Source organism: Tauraco erythrolophus, chromosome 10, assembly GCF_009769465.1.
Source record: "Tauraco erythrolophus isolate bTauEry1 chromosome 10, bTauEry1.pri, whole genome shotgun sequence".
Lineage (NCBI taxonomy): Eukaryota > Metazoa > Chordata > Aves > Musophagiformes > Musophagidae > Tauraco > Tauraco erythrolophus.
The window spans coordinates 10230231-10250570 of NC_141474.1; the positions used below are offsets into that span (position 1 = coordinate 10230231).

The following is a 20340-nucleotide window of genomic DNA, read 5'->3' on the forward strand; positions in this document are numbered from 1 at the left end:
TGGTCCTGGCACTGGGCACCACTGAAGAGAGCCTGGCTCTGTCTTTTCTGCACCGTCCCATGAGGTATTTATATACATTGATGAGTTTCTCCCTGAGCTCGCCTTCTTTAGGCTAACCAGCCTTCTTTGGCTCTCCTCTTCTCTAGGCTAAAGAGTCTCAGCTTTCTCAGCCTTTCCTCATGTGAGAGATGCTCGTCTCTTAATCATCTTCATGGTACTTTGTTGAACTCCCTCCAGTGGCTCCATGTCTCTCTCATACTGGGGAGCCCAGAACTGAACACTGTACTCCAGGTGTGGTCTCACCGGTGCTGAGTAGAGGGGAAGAATCTTCTTCCTTGAGCAGCCATCAATACTTCTAATGCAGCTCAGGACATCATTTGCTGCCTTTGTCGCAAGGGCACATTATTAGAATTGATAGCTCAATGAAGTTCAGGGAAGATTTTTTTTTCATACACACAGGTCAAAATATCTGCCTGTATCCTCTTCAGTTATATAATGTGTAGTGCGGTTATCTAGGACATCATTACAGGATCTAGAAAGCAAAGGTACTTTTTTTCTGGAAAAAGAAAGTGTCATCAATTCCAGCAAGATCTGAGCCTTACTAGGCCACGGAGAATAATTTGCAGGCATGGAAACTGGTCACAGCCACCAGAATGCAAAGGTAATTTACCTTCCAGTTTTATAAACAGCGTATGAAGGATCCAGTTTTATTTACTGGAAAAAAGAAACTTCATTTTTTGTAAATGCTCATGCACCTTATAATATTTAATGCACTAAATCACATTGTGCTTTTTCAGCTTTTCTTGTAAATGCATCTGAAAATATGCTCTTACTTTGTGATTTGGAGCTCTCAGCACGCATTGTATGAAAACATCCTGGAAATAGACTCGCACCTCTGCTCTTCCTACACTCACAATGATATTGAATATGAATATGGCACATGAGTCTAACAAACACTTCCATTGCTTTTAAAGAGAGTTCTGGGTAGACAGTGGTTCATAGCCTTGAGGTGTTTGTCCCATTGTCATGCTCAGAAATTTCACTTGCTTCCTCCTGAATCTTAAAATAAGAACGACAGTCTTCTCTTTTCTGGTCTTAGATGTGTATGAAAGTGTTTCTACCTCAAAACTAAAGGACAAAAAGAAAAAAAAATATTTGGGATTCCAGTTCTAATCAGAAAAGAACTAAAGAAGTGCTCCTTTTTTCAATGTGAACTAAACGCAAATAAATCAATCTAAATGTATCATGGCTGAAACCCATCATGAACAATAGCATCTTCAGTGCTGTATGACACCCATCTATAGATGTCAACAAAATTATTCTAGTGATACTGGAAATATACTTGTATTTTTCAAACATATATGAAACACACTGATAAACAGGTAATTTATCTGCTCTGGTTTTAGGAAAATAACCAAGTCAAGGTTATCACAAAGTAAAGAGCTCCTTGCTGGCATCAGTGAGCCTGTCAGCCAGCAAAATAACAATCAAGAAAACATCAAACCCTCCATCAAACTATATCCGATGGAAATATTACCTCTGAAAATGCAAAGCCTTTTCCTCATTTATCTTGACCACAAAAAAAATGACAGCCACTATTTGGGTATAACTTTGAGATGATTTGAGTGATTATAATTGTCTTGAAAATTAATGTGCTTCCACCATCTGGGAAATGGGGACTGCTACCTCCTTTTGACAATAGAAATAAATATCACTATCTTCTCCTTGAAAGAGTATACACCAACTTGACAATGGAATATGAATATCTATTTCTGTGAAATTAAGGAAAATAATGCTGTCAAATAAAATGCTGGCCAATGGAGAGAGCTACTACTTAGGTTGTTGAGGACAGATATTCTATAAAATAAAATGCGAACAGAAATACAAATATAATAGAACTAGAAAGATACAAAAAACATACTTACATTTTTAACATAAAGTGCCTTTCTATTGCAGCCCCCAAACCTCAACAAACCACCAAGGGAAAAGGTATATAATTTTATATGAAGAGCAGCTCTGTATCCTGATCACTATTTTTACTGAGCAAGCATGCCAAGAGAGAAAGAGCTTCACCAGCTGTTTGTTGCTTCACAAGCAAAATAATAGATTTGAATAAAAAGAAAAAATCATTACTGACAATGAATAAATGTTATTAAATCCATACTGTCTTTTTAGCTCAAGTCGTGAATATTTCATTCCATTATCAAAACTCCTGCTACGTTCATTTATTAAAAGATATAACCAAAAGTGAGTCTATTTTGCCTGTTTTCCTAAAAAGGAAGGAATTCTATTAAGCACTAAGGTAAAAATATTGAGAGACAGGAATTGTTTGGATTATCATTTGATAGTCTCATTCTTAATTCTGTTACTACAGAAGAAGAGATAACTTAAATAGCCTTTTTTTTTTTCAACCTCTGCTGATTTGACATGCATCCTCACTAGATACAGAGAGAAGCAACACTAAGCTAGAAAAAATTTCCAAGAGTACAAACGTTTTTGCTTACTGTGGGGCCCAAGGGTGCTTTCCCTGTGAGTGTTACATCCCCAGCGCTGCGTCACCGAGGGCAGTGACGCAGCAAAACGGCTGCAGTAGCTCTCAATAAGCATGGCCAAGTCTCTGAGATCCTTTAGCCCCCACTTCCCCTGGACGTTAAGCACAATGCTGGACATTCATCTGTGAGCAGAGAGCAGGATGGGGTGCATTACAGAAACGTAGATGCATTTTGTTGATGAATATTGAAGGAAAAAATGCTTCGAGTACTTCAGCTTCATGTGGGGCTGCAATCACTGAATCACCTACCCCACTCAGTGACAGAGAACGTTTTTCTTTTTTATTGTTTTAGTGCTAGCGTAGTCATAGAATATCTTCTTGTGACCCTTGATGTCTCTTGCAAGTGTTACTCAGGTGATCTTCAGCTTTCCAGACATTATCAATACATGCCAAGGCAATGCCATGGACAGTTCACCTTGTAGCTTGTTTTTGCCACAATCTCCTATACTTTGATTTCTTTTCTGCTTTGGAGATCTATGTGAGGTCCCTGGTCAGTCAAGCCAGAATCCTGATAAATGTGTTTTCTCCTGAGCACCAGAATCAAATATTCTTGTACTTGGATGATTATGTCCTTAAAGACCTGTAAGCTTTTCTGGACTCCTTTAGAGGACTCTCAAGAAATCCCACCTACTAGTTTCCTAAAAAAGCCAAAATCTGCCCTCTCCTAAGGTGCATACTTTGTACCGTGCTACTTGCTTTTCTCTCTCCCCTCTGAATCACGAATTCCATTAGTACATGGTCACCACGCCCAGGGTTGCCATGGATTTCCACAACTGTAGACAGTTCTTCCTGGTTAGTGAACAGTAACTGGAGATGTGCACTGCACAGGTATGCCCATGCCAGGACTTGGACCAAAGAGTCATCCCTGCCTCCATCCAGAAATCCCAATTACTTGCATCCCAACATCTTGCCCTTCCAGCAAATGTCATGGAGGCTCAAGGGCCACACAAGAACTGGGGCTGTGATCTAGAGACTGCCTTGAGTCATTTGAAGGAGACTCCGCTCATTTGCTCATCCTGATCAGGCAGTCAGAACACACACCTCTGCCATGACCCTGGGGTAGTTTCCAGGCAAGAGCACGGAGAAGAAGCTAGGAGCAGACAAGGCCAAACACACTCTACTTGCTGATGATCACATTACCTACGAGCTTTAATTCTCGTCTCAGTATGCCACCAAAGCCAACCTATTGCAGGACACAATTGTTTCTAAAAGTAACAGTGAGATCAATATAGAACACATAAAATGTAAGCACAACCATTCGGATGGATAAAATGTAAACCCATTTACAAAATGGAAATACATTTACAAAAAAAGGTAAAATGTGAATGAAATGTAGTCACAATCATCCAATAACAAAAAGGAGAACAAAAAGAAAACCAACAACAAACAAATTCCAAGACAGAACATTGGCTAAGCTGCAAACAAAGCACAACAAAATGGGAAATGTCAGGAAAAACTGAGCTTGAATCATCACTGGGTCGGTTGAGGGATCTTTCATTTCTACAGCTGGACTCCTTCATGCCATTTCCATTTATCCAATATTCCCTGCAATGTAAAGAAAGGGGAAAAGGCGTGAAGACCAAGCCTGAGACAGCGCAGCGTGTCACACCTCAGAGCAGTAGAGAGGCAATTCCAGAAAAGCTGCCTCCTACAGCCCCCTGTGTCCTCGGCACCGAGCACTTACATCCACATGTAGGATACGTGATCGCTCCATCCAGGCACTCCACTGTAAGTTGCTCAGAGCGTGAAACTCTATGGTACCAACGTTTGCACTCAAATAAAATATAATCCCCAGAGCGATAGGTGGAAGTGCGCGACCGGCTTGATGACTGTAGTTGGATATTGTTCCTTTGCATAATGCTCTCATCCAATGTACAGTTCTCTGCAAAAAGTACTTTTGTTATTTGCCTGTAGGCCTCACACTGGACAACTGATGCTCTGAAGCTGTTAGTACCATCTGACAGTCCTTTCCCCACCAGTCTTTCAAGTGCAGGTACGCCAGTCAATGGTTTCTTGTGGGCACTGCCCCTCAAGGGCTGCAACACACAGGATGTTCCCACATCTGGTGCCCTGCCAGGCACCTCCCCAGGCACTTCCCCATGAAAGCTAAAGACTTTCCTCTCGGCTTCAGCACTGAAAATGCAACAGAACAGCTAATCTGTGGCCAAAGTGGAGGTGACTTACCTCCTGGCATGCACCGTGGATATTCTAACATCCCCTCCGTACACTGCACTCTGAAGGGGGATGATGCTGGGTCCTCCACACATCCTCTTTTACACTGAAATTCAATAAAGTCACCCGATCTGGCATACAGCTTTCTTTGCATCTTCCATTTCAGCTCAATATTGTTTCTGTCCATGTCTTCTTCAGATGCTGTGCAGGCCACTTGAATAAGGCAAGAGAAGAGTGTCATCACTTCATACAGAATCACCATGAGTAACTTTTTTTCCCCTAGACCCTGCAGAAGTTCTTCGTGTCACAAAACACCTCCAGCTATTTGCTCTGTCCTCTGTGACTTGTGAGAGGAAAGACATTCACATCCAAGCTCAAAGGGAAAAAGACCACAGCTCAGACCCCATGCAGAGCTAAGGAGAAGCCTTTTTGCTCTGACAGTCCCACAGGACACAATCGAAGCACAGAGGGGGGAAGTCACCAGGCACCAGTGTACTTCCCTGCGTCATTTTGAGATCTTCCCTTCCCCTTTGCCCAGCACTTCTCTAAGTTTGTTTCCTCATGGCCATGTCACAGATGCACCCCAGGATTTCCCCAGCGCTGCCACACACTCAGACCCATCCTCCCCGCTCACAGCCTGCTGACCGTAGTGGTGACCCCAACTCGGGACCTCTGGGAGCCCTGTACAATGATGGAGATCCCCTCACACAGCGAGGCTCAGCCAAACTCCCCGCCTCGGGATCTTGTTGGGGTGGCAAGAGACAGCAGGCAGCAGCAGGGACTACACGAGCTAACTTCAAGAAGAAATTCCTTCTGGACAAAAGGACTCATCATTGTTCTGCCCTGCCGGCATCGCAGCCCCAGTGCAAGTGCTGCTGCACAGGTGATGCCCTCAGGAGCTGAGAAAAAGAAAACAGGAGCAGTCACACAGCATTTGGCCACACGGCACGTGCTTCAGCCTACCTAGGCAAACCGGGGGGCTTGTCCACTGCCCGTCAGTACAGCTGATATACCGAGATCCTTCCAGGACATAGAGACTTGGGCACTTGTATTCCAGAGTTGTGCCTTGTCGATATTCTTGCATGGGGAAGGAAAGAAGGTCTCCATTTTCAATAACTGGAGGCGGGCCACATTTCCCACCTTCCCCTGGAAGAAAATTCCCCATCAGAGAGAAAGCCATGAGACGTTAAGTGCAACGGAGGCCTGGCCACAAATACTACCGAACAGTACGTTGGCACTGCTCTGAGAGTCCTGGAGGAAGGCAGGGAGAAAACCAAATACCTGGCAGGTGAACAAGAGCAAGAGTTTGTAATTTCTCCAGTGCTGGCACTCCCAACTGCCAGTTCACCCCATTTGACCCTGGCTGAAGTGCTTGCAGCCACCTGCAGCCCTTCCTCCCATCCTGCATAACGGTGGAGTGTTTGGCACAGCTCTTTCTGCAGAAGAGCCTGATGCCCACCTCCTCCTCCCTGTACTGCCTGGGCAGTGAGAACAGTGGATCCAGTTGCAAACCAGAACGACTGTCACAGACCGCGCCCCGGCAATCCCTAATGGGATAGCCCTTGGGCTCTGTGGGGCACTGACGGCACTGGGGAGTTGGCACATGCCAATCCCGAAGCACTGCTACCTCATTTTATAGGATTATTATAGCTATTGAAGCACCATGCTGCTGCCAAGTCTGGCCTTCCTTTGGACCTTGCACTGGGAAATCTTCAGAAGACCCAGATCCCTCGGTACCAGCAGTGACGCTCTTTGCGCTTGGCATTGTGTGCTGGAGCCACAATATGGAGTGTGGTCTTAAATCATCTGCTCTTGCCACACCCCTTTTAGGCTCCCAGCTGGGTGGTGGTTGAGTCAAATGCTGCTGCATCAGTTCACGTGCTGAAACTTTCTGTATGTCTAATGATGTATGTCTGTGATGATTCAAGTGAGCTCCCCAAAACCTAGGAGGCACCAACAGAGTATCTAGGTATGGGCTCACACACCACATTCTACCCTCAGTTGATCATTACAGTTGGTTTGACTCCACGGCATTCAATATAGCAATGCATCATCTGGATATCAACTAACAGGGCAGCTTCGGGGTCTGTTCTCCAACACAGACCGCGAAGTTTCGCACTCTCTTCTCATCAGGCAGGTGCTAAAAGTAGATTCTATCAAGTCCAAGGGTTGAGTCTCAAACTTAGACCTGGCCAGCAACTGCTCTCAGCCTCAGGGTGGTTTTCCAGATGGGGCCCTCTCGAGTGAAGCCACCTGGGTCACTCAGCTGGTAGACTCATCTGAATAGACACCCGGGAAAACAGCTTTTTCCTGAGCGTGCCAGACACGTTACGTTTGTGCACAGTAGTGAGACTGAAATTTGCAGGAGTAAATGCCACTGAGTCAGCCTCATGACAGGTGATTGTTTGAGGAGAAGAGAAAGAGAAATTACCTTTGCACCTTGGCAGCTCTGTCCAGGTCCCGTTCTGACACACAACGGCGGAAGCCCCACTCATCTGGAAACCTCGCCAGCACTGATAGCGAGCACTCTCCCCAGGAAGGTACCTTGACTTTTTAACACCTTGAACTTTACCACCAGCAATTTCTGGAGGAGGTTCACACGTCACATCTGAAAAGAGACACTGCTGCAGTGATGGTTGCAGGTCACAAAGAAAAGAGAAGTAGAAAAGGTAGTGTCTTTAGAGTATTTCTGTAAACAAACAGTCCCCGCTGTGTTAACAGGCAAGATGAAAGCCCAGATTCCTACCTCTGCAGGTTGGTGCTTGTGACCATTCTCCATTTGAACAAGTGACATAATTTCCACCCATCATCTGAAAATTCCTTTCACATGTGTAGTGCACTCTGGCACCGGGCAGATACCTCTCCTGTTGAGTGCTTGCAATATAAGCATTGGGAATTTCAGGCGCAGCTCCACAGCTAACATCTGAAAAGAGGAGTGCGTTCAAGAACAGTAGTGCAGCAATACAGCAATCACAGAATATTACATTGCAGAGCACCGTTGTCCCCGATGAGCAAAAACGGTTTGTGTAATGCAGATCATTTTCTACAGGTAGAACAGGAAGGTCTTACGGTCTTTATTCTGCAACGCTTCACCGGTCAATATTAGTTTTGCCTCTTTCCTATTCAAAGGCACCTTTCAGAAACTGACATTCTTAGGGATGTGAAAACAAGAGACGTAACCCTACCAGTTATCTCCTCCTTTGCAGACATCATCGGTTCCTCTCTCTGCTTGATTTCAACAGTGAGCTAACTTTCAGCTACCAGCTTCAGTCCATGGGAAAAAGATTTCTTTGCTCATCTACCCTTCTTGTTTTTCCTCAAGAGCCAGAAAAATAGATGTTGTAGCAACCTCTTCCAAGCAAGACACCTGTTGGCTCTATGGGCCTGACTCACCTGTGTGCCTGAGTTAACATTACTTCAATTCACAGCATGAAAGTTTAAGAAGGATCACAGACTACTTGGAAGTAGAACTTATACCATCGCAGAAGGGCGGTGCCGTCCAATTTCCTTCTCTGCAGATAATTTCGGGGGGACCAACAATCAGGAACCCTGCATCACACTGGTAGCGAATTGTTTCACCAGGCTCATAGGTTTTCTTGTTTCTGCCTTCAATCTGGGCGTTGGCAACTTTGGGAACACTTCCACAGGGCATTTCTGAAAAGATACGGAAACTTGATGCTTGTGTTAACGTGATACATATAGAACGAGCGTACTGTTTCCACCAAAGAGACGCTTTAGAGAGCTTTATCTAACATCAGCACAGTCATCTGCTGACAATGGATTTCATATAAAAGGTAGCATACGGAAGATTAAAGAAGTCATTCCCCTAAATAGGCATGGACTTCAGTCAGGGAAATATTTAGAACCTGTTTCCAACCATGCCAGAAAATTTTAAGAAAGGCTTCTGTCCCTTCCTACACAGAAGTGGTCTCCCTGACTGAAGCACCAAAACAAGTCCTAGTCATCCTGACTCAGCCAGTCCACTGACTCTGTAGAGGAAAGATCCTTGGATTACGAGGACGTGCCCAGGACTCACCTGGCAGACATATGAACCGAGCAAAGATTGCAAGAATACAAAGGAATATTTTAAAATCTAAACTGTGTTCAAAAAGTCAGTCTTGCGTCCAACTAGGATTGCTCTGAAGACATCCACCAGGGATAAGATTCCACATCAAAATACAGAGTTACTGGCTCTTACTGATCAACCTCCAGTCTAAAATTCTTCCAATTTCATTGCTAAATGCGCTTCAAAAAAAGTATTTTTTGACATTACCCAAGCATGTAGGAGCTGAAGTCCAGTTTCCCATAGAACAGGTTATTTCTGGTGGTCCTTCTAATGCGTATCCAGAATGACAAACATACTTAAGTTTAGCACCAGCTAGATAAATTGTTTTTCCTTCTCTTTCAATTTTTAAGTTTTGATATACCGAGATCCTTCCAGGACATAGAGGTTTGGGCACTTGTATTCCAGAGTTGTGCCTTGTCGATATTCTTGCATGGGGAAGGAAAGAAGGTCTCCATTTTCAATAACTGGAGGCGGGCCACATTTCCCACCTTCCCCTGGAAGAAAATTCCCCATCAGAGAGAAAGCCATGAGACGTTACGTGCAACGGAGGCCTGGCCACAAATACTACCGAACAGTACGTTGGCACTGCTCTGAGAGTCCTGGAGGAAGGCAGGGAGAAAAACAAAACTTCTATGGTTGGTGTCTCTGTCAGGGTGGAATTGTTTCCTAAAAAAATGTTTTTACAATCTAGGAAAAGTTCGTGTCCCGATTTCAGCTGGGACAGCTAGTTCCCCTTTTTAGCAGTTAGAAGAGCTCTGTGTTTTGATTTTAGTCTGGGACTTGTTCTGAGAAGAATGTTGATGACGCACTGATGCTTATAGTTGGCACTGAGACCTCAAGGGCTTTTCAGTTGCCGTGTTCTTGCCAGTGTGCAAGAGCACAACAGGATAGGGGGGAGCACGGCCGAGGCAAAGGGTCCACAACTTGATTGAGGGCCAAATTGGCCAATGAAGTATTTGATATCATGCAGCATCATGTCCAGTATAAAAATGAAGGTTAACTGGAAAGAAGGGCTTTTGCTCTTCCAGGGCTCTCACTCTTAGTCTCTTGGAGTGCTGTCTCTCTCTCACGCTCTTTTTGGACCTCTCACTCATCCAGGATTGCAGTGTCAGGATTTATCTCTTTCGGGATCGTTAGTCTAGAACGGGACGGGTCTCAGTCACCAGGTGGTGAGTAATTACACTGTGCATCACTTATTTGTATATATTATTATAATTACACATATGTACATATTCCTATGTGATTATTAGTAGTATTAAACTGTTCTTATCTCAACCTACAGATCTATTTCCCTTTTCCCCTTTAATTCTCTTCCCCATCCCCTGGGGGTGGGGGAGGGTGAGCGAGCGGCTATGTGGCGTTTAGTTGCCAGCTGAACTAAACCACGACAGTTAGGTTGAATTGCTTCTTTTGTCCATATGAAATCATTATCTATAGTGTTTAAAGTTTCTGTGAGACATTTCAGCAATTTCAGGCTGCAAAAGGCGAATGGTTACTAGTTATTATGTTACTGCACAGCTAAGTTATAACAAGATTTCACTATTGAAGACAAAGGGACTACGACTCCCATCCCAGAGCTTACATTCTAGGAGATCTGACTGAGCCACATGTGGACCTTTTACAGGGTTACATTCTGCATGTTTGTAGAGTGATTGACCTTAGCAGTATAGCGGGACATGAGAGCTGCATGAGCCAGTTGAGAGAATCACAGCATTGTGTTTCAGTTGTATAGCACCTAGACTTAGAATCATTGAATCATAGAATGGTTAGGGCTGGAAGGGACCTTCAAAGGTCATCTAGTCCAACCCCCCTGCAAGGAACAGGGATATCTTCAACTAGATCAGGTTGCTCAGGGCCTCGTCCAACCTGGCCTTGAACGTCTCCAGGGATGGAGCATCCACCACCTCTCTGGGCAACCTGTTCCAGTGTTCTACAACTCTCATGGTAAAAAATTTTTTCCTAATATCCAATCTGAATCTACCTCCCTCTATTTTAAAACCATTACCCCTTGTCCTATCACAACAGGCCCTCCTGAACAGCCTCTCCCCATCTTTCCTGTAGGCCCCCTTGAGGTACTGGAAGACCGCTATAAGGTCACCCCGGAGCCTCCTCTTCTCCAGGCTGAACAGCCCCAACTCTTTCAGCCTGTCCTCATAGGAAAGGTGCTCCAGCCCTCTTATCATCTTCGTGGCCCTCCTCTGGACCCTCTCCAACTGGTCCATGTCCTTCTTATGTTGGGGGCTCCAGAACTGGACGCAGTACTCCAGGTGAGGTCTCACGAGGGCAGAGTAGAGGGGAAGAATCACCTCTCTCGACCTACTGGCCACGCTCCTCTTGATGCAGCCCAGGATGCGGTTGGCCTTCTGGGCCGCAAGAGCACATTGCCGGCTCATATTGAGCTTCTCGTCCACCAGTACTCCCAAGTCCTTCTCCTCAGGGCTGCTCTCGATCCATTCTCCGCCCAGTCTGTATTTGTGCCTGGGATTGCCACGACCCAGATGTAGGACCTTGCATTTGGCCTGGTTGAACTTCATGAGGTTGGTACGGGCCCACCTCTCCAGCCTGTCGAGGTCCCTCTGGATGGCATCCCTCCCTTCCAGCGTGTCGACGGCACCACACAGCTTGGTGTCATCGGCGAACTTGCTGAGGGTGCACTCCATGCCACTGTCCACGTCACCGACAAAGATGTTGAAGAGGGCCGGGCCCAACACGGACCCCTGAGGGACGCCACTCGTGACCGGTCTCCACTTGGACATTGAGCCGTTGACCACTACTCTCTGAGTGCGGCCATTGAGCCAATTCCTTATCCACCGAGTGGTCCATCCATCAAACCCATGCCTCTCTAGTTTAGAGAGAAGAATGTCGTGCGGGACAGTGTCAAAAGCTTTGCACAAGTCCAGGTAGATGATATCCATTGGTCAACCCTTGTCCACCGATGCTGTCACCCCATCATAAAAGGCCACCAAGTTGGTCAGGCACGATCTGCCTTTGGTGAAGCCATGTTGGCTGTTACCCACCACCTCCTTGCTCTCCATGTGCCTTAGCATGGTTCCCAGGAGAATCTGCTCCATGACCTTGCCAGGCACAGAGGTGAGGCTGACCGGCCTGTAGTTGCCCAGGTCCTCCTTGTTCCCCTTTTTAAAAATGGGGGTTATGTTCCCTCTCTTCCAGTCATCGGGGACCTCGCCAGACCGCCACGACTTCTCAAATACAATAGCCAGTGGCTTGGCAACTTCATCCGCCAGTTCCTTCAGGACCCGCGGATGGATCTCATCAGGTCCCATGGACTTGTGCACCTTCAAGTTCCTCAGATGTTCCCGAACCTGCTCTTCAAGTACAGTGGGCGGTGGTTCATCCTCACAGTCCCTGCTAGTTCTTTCCACAGCTTGGGCAGTAAGACAAGAGGCTTTATCAGTGAAAACTGAGGCGAAAAAGTCATTGAGTACCTCAGCCTTCTCTATGTCCCGGGTAACCAGAGCACCAGTATCCTTCCGGAGGGGGTCTACGTTCTCCTTGGACTTCCTTCTGTCCCCTACATACCTATAGAAGCTTTTCTTATTGCTTTTTATATCCCTTGCCAAATTTAATTCCTTCAGGGCTTTAGCCTTCTTCACTTGATCCCTGGTCACTCGTACAGCTTCTCTGTATTCCTCCCAGGCTACCTGTCTCCGCTTCCACCCTCTATAGGCTAACCTCTTCATTTTCAGTTGGTCCAGGAGCTCCTTGCTCATCCACGCGGGCTTCCTGGTCTTTTTGCCCGACTTGTTCTTCATCGGGATGCACCTCTGCTGAGCTTGGAGGAGGTGCTCCTTGAATGTGGACCAACTTTCCTGGGCCCCTCGTCCCTCCAGGGCCGCCTCCCATGGCACTTTGCCCATCAGGTCCTTGAAGAGGCCGAAGTCCGCCTTCCTGAAGTCTAGGGCACAGAGCTTGCTGTATAGTTTCCTTGCTGCCCCATGGATCTTGAACTCCACCGTGTCGTGGTCACTGCAGCCAAGGCTATCCTTAAGTGTCACATCGCCCACCAGTCCCTCTCTGTTGGTGAGCACAAGGTCGAGCATGGCACCCCTCCTTGTCAGCTCCTCTATCACCTGCAGGAGGAAGTTGTCATCCACGCATTCCAGGAACCTCCTGGACTGCCTGTGCCCTGCCGTATTGTCTCTCCAACAGATGTCAGGGTGGTTGAAGTCCCCCATGAGGACCAGGGCTTGTGACCGCGAGGCTGCTTCTATCTGGCTATAAAGCGCCTCATCTGCTCTGTCCTCCTGGCCAGGTGGCCTGTAACAGACCCCTACTGTAACATCGCCTATCCGTCCCCGTCCTCTAATCTTGACCCATAAGCTCTCTGTCAGCTCCTCCTCCAACCCCAGGCGAAGCTCCACGCACTCCAGCCGGTTGCTGACGTAGAGAGCGACACCCCCTCCTCGTCTCCCCTTCCTGTCCTTTCTAAAAAGCTTATACCCCTCCATGTTGACACTCCAGTCATAGGAGTCATCCCACCACGTCTCCGTGATGACTTAGAGTTACTAAGCAGTGATGATGGATTAATGTAGGTGATGTGACGATGGATTTACTGGTTTTAGCTAGAAACCTCAACAAAATACAAACATACTCACTTATGCGGATACATCTTGGAGGAGGTGACCAGTCATCCTTGGTGCATGTCACTTCCCCATCTTCATGTTCAGTATGATAGTCATCACTGCAGATATATTTAATTCTTTCACCTTCCTTATAAACGTTCTTCTGGATAGGTGAGAAGTCACCATTTTCCAGCTGTCTGACATGACAGGTTTCTAAAGAAGAAAGGTAAGTATGTTTAACCACAGTAATTTGTACAGCAAGAACCGAGACAAATTAATTCTTAGCAAGACAGTTACTAAAATAGATCCTCCTGGCGCCTTTCTGCATCCTTCTATCCCAAAAGGACTTTTGTGTTCAACCCTGAATGAAAACATGTTTTGTTTCACTGCCCCAAGACTCATGAATCACATGACCAGGAGTGCAAGTCACTACATAAAGTGCTGAGAAGTGGTCCAGTAAGCATTATCGCTTAGCCAGTGTTCATAAGCAAGGCTGGCTAACTTCAGTGCATCTAGTGTCACGTCCACCAGCTCTGGTTTGGTCTGCCATGTCTCCGAGATACTGATGTCTGCCTCAAGGGATTTTCAGCGTCTGCCTCCAGGAGATTTTATCAGCTCTGTGCAAATGCATTAGCTTCTCAAACCAGCTCTAGAGATTTTAGCAACAACTAGGCGTGCTGGCTCTACAGCATCCTGTGCCCAGATACAAGGAAGATGGCTGAAGGAACGCTACAGCTGTGTTACCTGAGTAACTGGTCCTTTCCTCCAGGCAGGACTCATTTTCTGCAATGAGCACCACTCCACTGAGGGCAGCAGGGAAACATCAACCTTTTGTAATCCACTTCCAAGCCCTATCAGTAGGCCATAACTTTACTGTGACTGAAGACGTGTGTTAGGAGAGGAGGACTCAGCTCGCTGCTTTAAATCTATTCTCTATAGCTCACTCATTAAGTCAGCGCATCTCGATCTCTTGCTGATGCCATGCTTGCTTACAGCTTGTTGCAAGAGTGTGCCGCCTTCTCAGCTCCAAATGTTATCCAAATGGACCAGGTAATGGATTTCAGAGAGGAAAGTCTAGATAAAGTGACCAAGCCACAGAAGGAAGAATGTATTTACACAGACTAGAAATTCTCTGTTTGTATGTGCAGCTGTGCGTGCCAGAGAGGAGAAACGTTTCCTATGTATTTCTTAATCTCATGGATAGTTTCGGGAGTAAAGAATCTCCAAAATCCAAAAGCATCATTTCAGCTTTACTCACTTCAGAGCGTCACTTACCAGTTGACAGTTTGAGCTCTGCAGACAGGATGACAGTCTGGGTGCAGTTCTAGTGGTCAGCTAAAGCAGTTGTACTTTAACAAACTGTTTGTTGTTCCATCTTGTGCTCCACCGGCACAATTTCTGCTGCACAGACCTTTGATAATTATAACAGAACTGAGCAAATAGTGGAAAAGTACTTACTGAGGCATTTTGGCTCTGGAGACCAGCCCCTTTCAGAACAGACGATTCGAACCCAGTATGCTCCACTCGGGGTTGAATAACCACTGTTGCAGTGGTAATCAGCATGCTGCCCAAACCTCATTGGAAAGTAGTAGTTTTTGTAGTACTCTTGTGATTTACTTAACTTGCCATTTTCTATAGCTGGGTAGTCACACGGTTTCTCTTGAAATAGAATTGAACAGCAACAATATCAACACATGCATGACAAAAAAATGCTCAGGATGCAATTAATGCAGCTTCATCATCTGAGTGTTTTCTGAAACTGACAGAATCAGAATTGTACACCTTGGCAGATCCTAAGAAGTGCAGGAACAATTGCACTCTGCTTCTGATGTCTTTTGTCACTACCTATGTCTACATTGGTTCCCTCTGTTTCCATTGCAACCAACAGAAATCCACTCAATATTCTCAGTGGACATCAAAGGCTGATTCATGAGACCAAATGTAAGTATTTATTCTATGGTGAGATGACACTATTTTTGTAGAGCGTCTTGACTAAATTTACTATACTGACCATGAATGGCAGCCCAGACGGCTAGCTCAGATATAGAAACTGAACTGTGGACTCTTGAAATTGAGATGACTCCTGTCACTGTTTTCATCTGTAACTTTTGGGATTCTGCACCAAAAGCCCTTCCTAGCCCTTCTCATTTTTGTTTTAAAACTACATTTTACTTTTGTGCTTTCAGTTTCTCAAGAGAACTGACCCTTTTCAGGGACAAGGCAAGGACAGAAGGACATTCCCAGAGGCTTTCAGTCACGTTTATCCAGGGTGTCCTACTTGGCCATGGCAGGTAGGTTCCTCCTGAAGTGCTCGGACCCAGAGCCTACACGCTATCACTGAGAAATTTCCAACAACTTTACATGTCGTATGTTCATGAGAGCTACTTACGGACACAACCTGGATCAGGCACCCAGCCACTCTTGGTGCATTTAGCTGTGCTTTCGCCAGTCAATGTTTTAAAATGAAATCCGGGATTACACTGTATCGTGATTGTACCACCTACTGTGTAGTTGTCTTGTTGAGGTTCAAAGTTCCCATTGGGAATTCTTGGAGGAAAGCATACAATTTCTAAACAAAAAGACAAAAATCGGATGGTAATTTGAAGAATATGTTTATATTTATTGCATAAGTTCTTATTTTCATAGTATATTGACCATAACTGCATAAAATTATTAAAAAGATGTTTCTTAGGGTTCATGATATCTTTACGCTCGGAGAAGTCAGGCAAACACATTATTTATAAATTCGAGCCTGTCTTTTGGGGTTTCTTTTGTGTTCTACTTCCAATTAAGTAAATATCATCAACACACTCAGGGCTGGAAGGCGATGACTATGAGGACAGATTAGGCAATGCATATTAAGTAGTATCATTACTAATCTTGAAGCAGAAAAGTCAAGAACTGAGTGGGCATTAAGACTGACTACTCTCTATCTCTGAAGCAGTCTTTCTGGAAGAGGTCCCAGGAAGGCAGATGGTGCATAACATCCTACAATGTTGCCCTGTTGCCAACACTTTTTTCCAGTTTCGAATATTTGGCAATCTCTTGAAGACAATTTGAGGCACTAAAAATTTACATCAAGCTATTTCAGCTGGGACATAACATGCATATTTCTGTTTGTGGGATTTGGAGATTTAATTATACTCTTTAAGTGCGTAGTTGAATGAAACTAAAGTAAAATCCATGACCCAGAGAGCTGATGTCAAACAGGACTAGCCTCAGAAATACTGGATGTGCAATCTTAACTGCTCAGAAGGCATTTGTGACTTAGAAAGCAAGAGGGAGTTTCAGCATTTTAAATATGTGCTTATCTATTCTCTGTTCGTTTCTGAAAACACTTGACTCTACCTCCTAATGAAATTCTGCTTACAAGATATCACCTGCACCAGTAATACTTTAACAATTGGATTACAGATTTCTGAACATTTCTTAAAATAGATGGCCTGAGTTATGCCATATCTTTTATACTTATATTATGGGAAGAAGCCACCAAAAAAAAAGGAGAAAAATCGAGAAAGAATAAAAATGAAAAAAAAAAAAAACCACAAATGTATATTTCTGATGAGCAAATACATAAAAATAATTTACATCTATAATTTTGAAATTGCTTTCACATTCATACTGTGCTCTGGCACCACACAGATACTTCTCCCATTGAGTTCTAGTAATATAAAAACAAGGTAGAATTGTCTTCATAAAACATCTTTGATGAAGAAATGATATCTGAAACAATTTTATGAACTCAGTTGGCACCTGTATTCAACTTATTGACTCAGACATCTTTATCCTAGCCAAGCATGAAAGAGTACCTTTACAAGAAGTGGAGAGAAACAGGTAACTGCAGGACAGACTTTTCTGCTCAAGTAAAGGTATCTACAATTGTTCAGATAAACTGTGCATCTGAAATATAAATTTTTCTTTTTATTTAAGTAAAAAGGAAGGGAGATATTTTCTCACATCATGCACCTTTAATTTTGGTGACTTCCCCTCTGTGCTAGATTTACACACACCCTTGCCATGAGTAAGTGTGTGTGTGGTGGAAAGACCAATTGCCCATTGAATAAACAGCCTCTGATGTTACAGGCAGATGCAGCTCATGTATGTGAAGAACTGCAAAATTGCACACCAGATCTATTTGACAGATCAAAATTATTCAAGAATGGTGCATATTTACCAGCGATACATGAAGGAAGCTCAATATGCCCATTAAAACACTGCTTGACAGGAGAGTCTTGGAGTTTAAATCCTGTCATGCACATAAATTTCTGCCACTGACCGCTTTGAATCAAAAATGTGCGTCTTTGTCCACTGGAAAGAAGTACGTTTTGGGCTTCCAGTTGCTGTTTTGTAATAATACATGGTGCTAGGGGAAACAAGAAAATATAAAAATGACAGAGTATGAATCTTTGGTGGCTTTTAGCATATGAAGCACATCCTCAGCAAAGACAGTACATAAACATCTGGGTTCTCACTCAGCAGTGATTTTTAAAAGTAAAATACAGACCATTTAAACTACCTAAAACTAAACATCCTGAATAAATTGTGACAGAGATGAAGTGTTTCTCAATGATATGGCACAACTTCCAAGCATATTCTATCCACACGTATAAAAGACAGCTTTACAGACTTTGCAGACATCAGTGATAATCTCAAGAGGTACTGATTTCTGGAGGCTATAGTCCTTGAAACGATTAATTAATGGAATCAGAGGAGTAAGTCTAATTTTATCCCTGTTGTGTTTCCATTACCTAGGATTAAAAATGCATTTTAGAAGACTCCTAACAAAGAGCTCCAAGGAGGAAATTGCCCACAAAGCACGTTAACACAGCTCCTCCTCCATATGAGGGACAGTTAGGAAACTACACGAAAGGATGTCTTAGCAAATGTAGTCACCGGCAAAAAGAGGCTGACACCATTGTCACTGACACCATTGTCAGTACCCGTACCTTGTTTCACAAGTTCTTGGAAGTACAGACAGAATGTTTATCTGCTTGTAACCTTCCAGACACTCCAAAATTCTCGCAATAAAAAACACGACTGAGTGTAAACGATTTTGTGACACTAAAGTCCAAGTACTGAATCCAGGGATTAATTTTGGTCCATTACAGGCTTGGTAATCAAGCAACAAATGTAAATCTGATTCTGAAACTCCTACTTTAAGAATTACTAGAATTGTCTACCAGTACAAAGTCAATCAGCAATAAAAGCTACACTCACCCAAACACTGTGGTGGTCCAGGTACCCAGATTTTTTCATGGCATGTTACCCATTCTGATCCCGATAAAGCATATCCAGGGTTGCACTCGTACTGCACTCCGTCACTTTCCTTATATTCTGATTTATGCCCACTAACAATTTCTCCAAAGTCAATGAGAGGTGGATCTTCACAGGCTGCTCCTGCAGAAGCTGTACACAGATTCTTGTTATTTGACGGCACACTGCCATTTTCTTTTTGTCCTCATTTATGCCTACTAGCCAATTTCTCCAAAATCCATGATGGGTGGGTATTGCATGCTGTTCCAACAGAAACTGTGCGCAAGTTGTTGTTAATTGATACATACAGGACAGTACTGACAGCTGCAAATAATGGCACTACACAGGAGTTAAATAATATTCCAATGGCCTACATCCCTCCATCTGGGAGTATACAGCACTATCTCCTTGCTCGAAGATATTGTCATCATCTTTACTATTTTCACCATCTTTCAATTGAAAAACGTTACTAAACTAAAAGCATTTTAATTGAAAACATAAATAAACTTCTAAATTTCTCAGCATACAGTTTCTGTTTTCCAGTATTATGCTGAAATAGAGTTTTACACATATGGTCACGATTCTCAATTTTCTTTATTTCTACAAATAAGTCAGTTTGTCCCAGATGCCTAAAATTAGTTCCACCGTTTTGAAATGATGGAAGTTAGATCAATTTTTTAATGTATAAGGCATATACAAGAAGCACTTTTAAAGGCAGAGGGTGGAGAAGAATCTTGATATGATTAATAGATTTAAATGAATCAATCGTGGAGTTTAAAACTGGTTATTTTACTAAAGGTCTATATTCAGTGAAGATCTCCTTCAGGCAGCATGTTTTTGTATCATACAACTTTTTGAAATAACTAAGTACCTGTATTTTTGAAGAGTTGTACAATGTTTTAAAATCAAATCAGTATTCTGCCTTTTTAACAGTATGTATTCAGATAATAGTGGCTAAATTGAAATACAGAGGACTTTGTGTGGATTAAAGCATTTAGAGCATTTGTGGCTAGTAGTAAGTTAGGTTCTTTATGAAAGCCATTAAGTTCAGGCACGAGGCAATGAAGCAATCTCATACACGAAAATACAAAGCAAATATTCTCAAATGCATGTTTCTAAATTATAACTCTCATTACATACTTCTGAAAGGAATTCAATTAAAACGAAATGGTATATTTTAATTATTCTTTTTTTTTTTTTTAAGTTCATTTTTCTTGTCACCAGCTACGTCAGTTAAAAGCATAGATTTCCACTTAGTGACTCACCTTTACGTGTAGTACAACTCACCCACAGCAGAAACACTATGGTGTGGCTCAGCAGTGCCATTTCCAAGCTTTAGAAGTTAAAGATGTTCTCTGCAACAGACTTGCTGTTTTCTGTACTCCAAATTGCATGTACTTGTGTTCACTCCCATGATTCCTGAGGCTGTCCTTGCAATCTCTTCCCCTAATATTCTTGCAACACAGCAGTCAATCTGTACAGATAAATTATGCAATTGTTGCAAAATGGCTTCAATGCTTTTTTCACAAAAACATTTCAGACTGAATTTGACACGGAAGCATTATGAAACTCATAATCGAAAACCTCATTTTTTTTTATAAATTAAAATTTTGTTATGGGCAAACCCACCTTATATATGGACCCTGTAATTTATTATCAGTCTGCTTAAAATCTTAACCACTTCATAAAAGCACTAAGTTATTGTTAGTCCACTT

The 20340-nt window shown here is 43.6% G+C and overlaps 1 protein-coding gene across 1 annotated transcript; it reads right to left on the reverse strand.

The window, feature by feature from the left end:
* Positions 1-4082: 4082 nt before the first annotated feature.
* LOC104383148 (complement factor H-related protein 1-like) lies at positions 4083-19951 on the reverse strand. Its single transcript, XM_086617710.1, has 11 exons — positions 19891-19951; positions 15762-15941; positions 14831-15031; positions 13406-13585; positions 8201-8377; positions 7470-7646; positions 7155-7331; positions 5687-5869; positions 4736-4936; positions 4236-4433; positions 4083-4096 (listed from the first exon to the last, which is right to left on the reverse strand). Exons 1-11 carry the CDS (start codon positions 19949-19951, stop codon positions 4083-4085), a joined length of 1749 nt encoding a protein of 582 aa, XP_086473836.1.
* Positions 19952-20340: the final 389 nt, after the last annotated feature.

Coding starts and splice junctions, on each gene's coding strand:
- LOC104383148 (XM_086617710.1), bottom strand. CDS start 19,951: ATGGCACTGCTGAGCCACACCATAGTGTTTCTGCTGTGGGTGAGTTGT. Junction 15,942..19,890: donor GAGTTGTACTACACGTAAAG/GTGAGTCACTAA, acceptor CTTTTTGTTTAG/AAATTGTATGCTTTCCTCCA. Junction 8,378..13,405: donor TCCAAGATGTATCCGCATAA/GTGAGTATGTTT, acceptor GTATCTTTTCAG/AAATGCCCTGTGGAAGTGTT.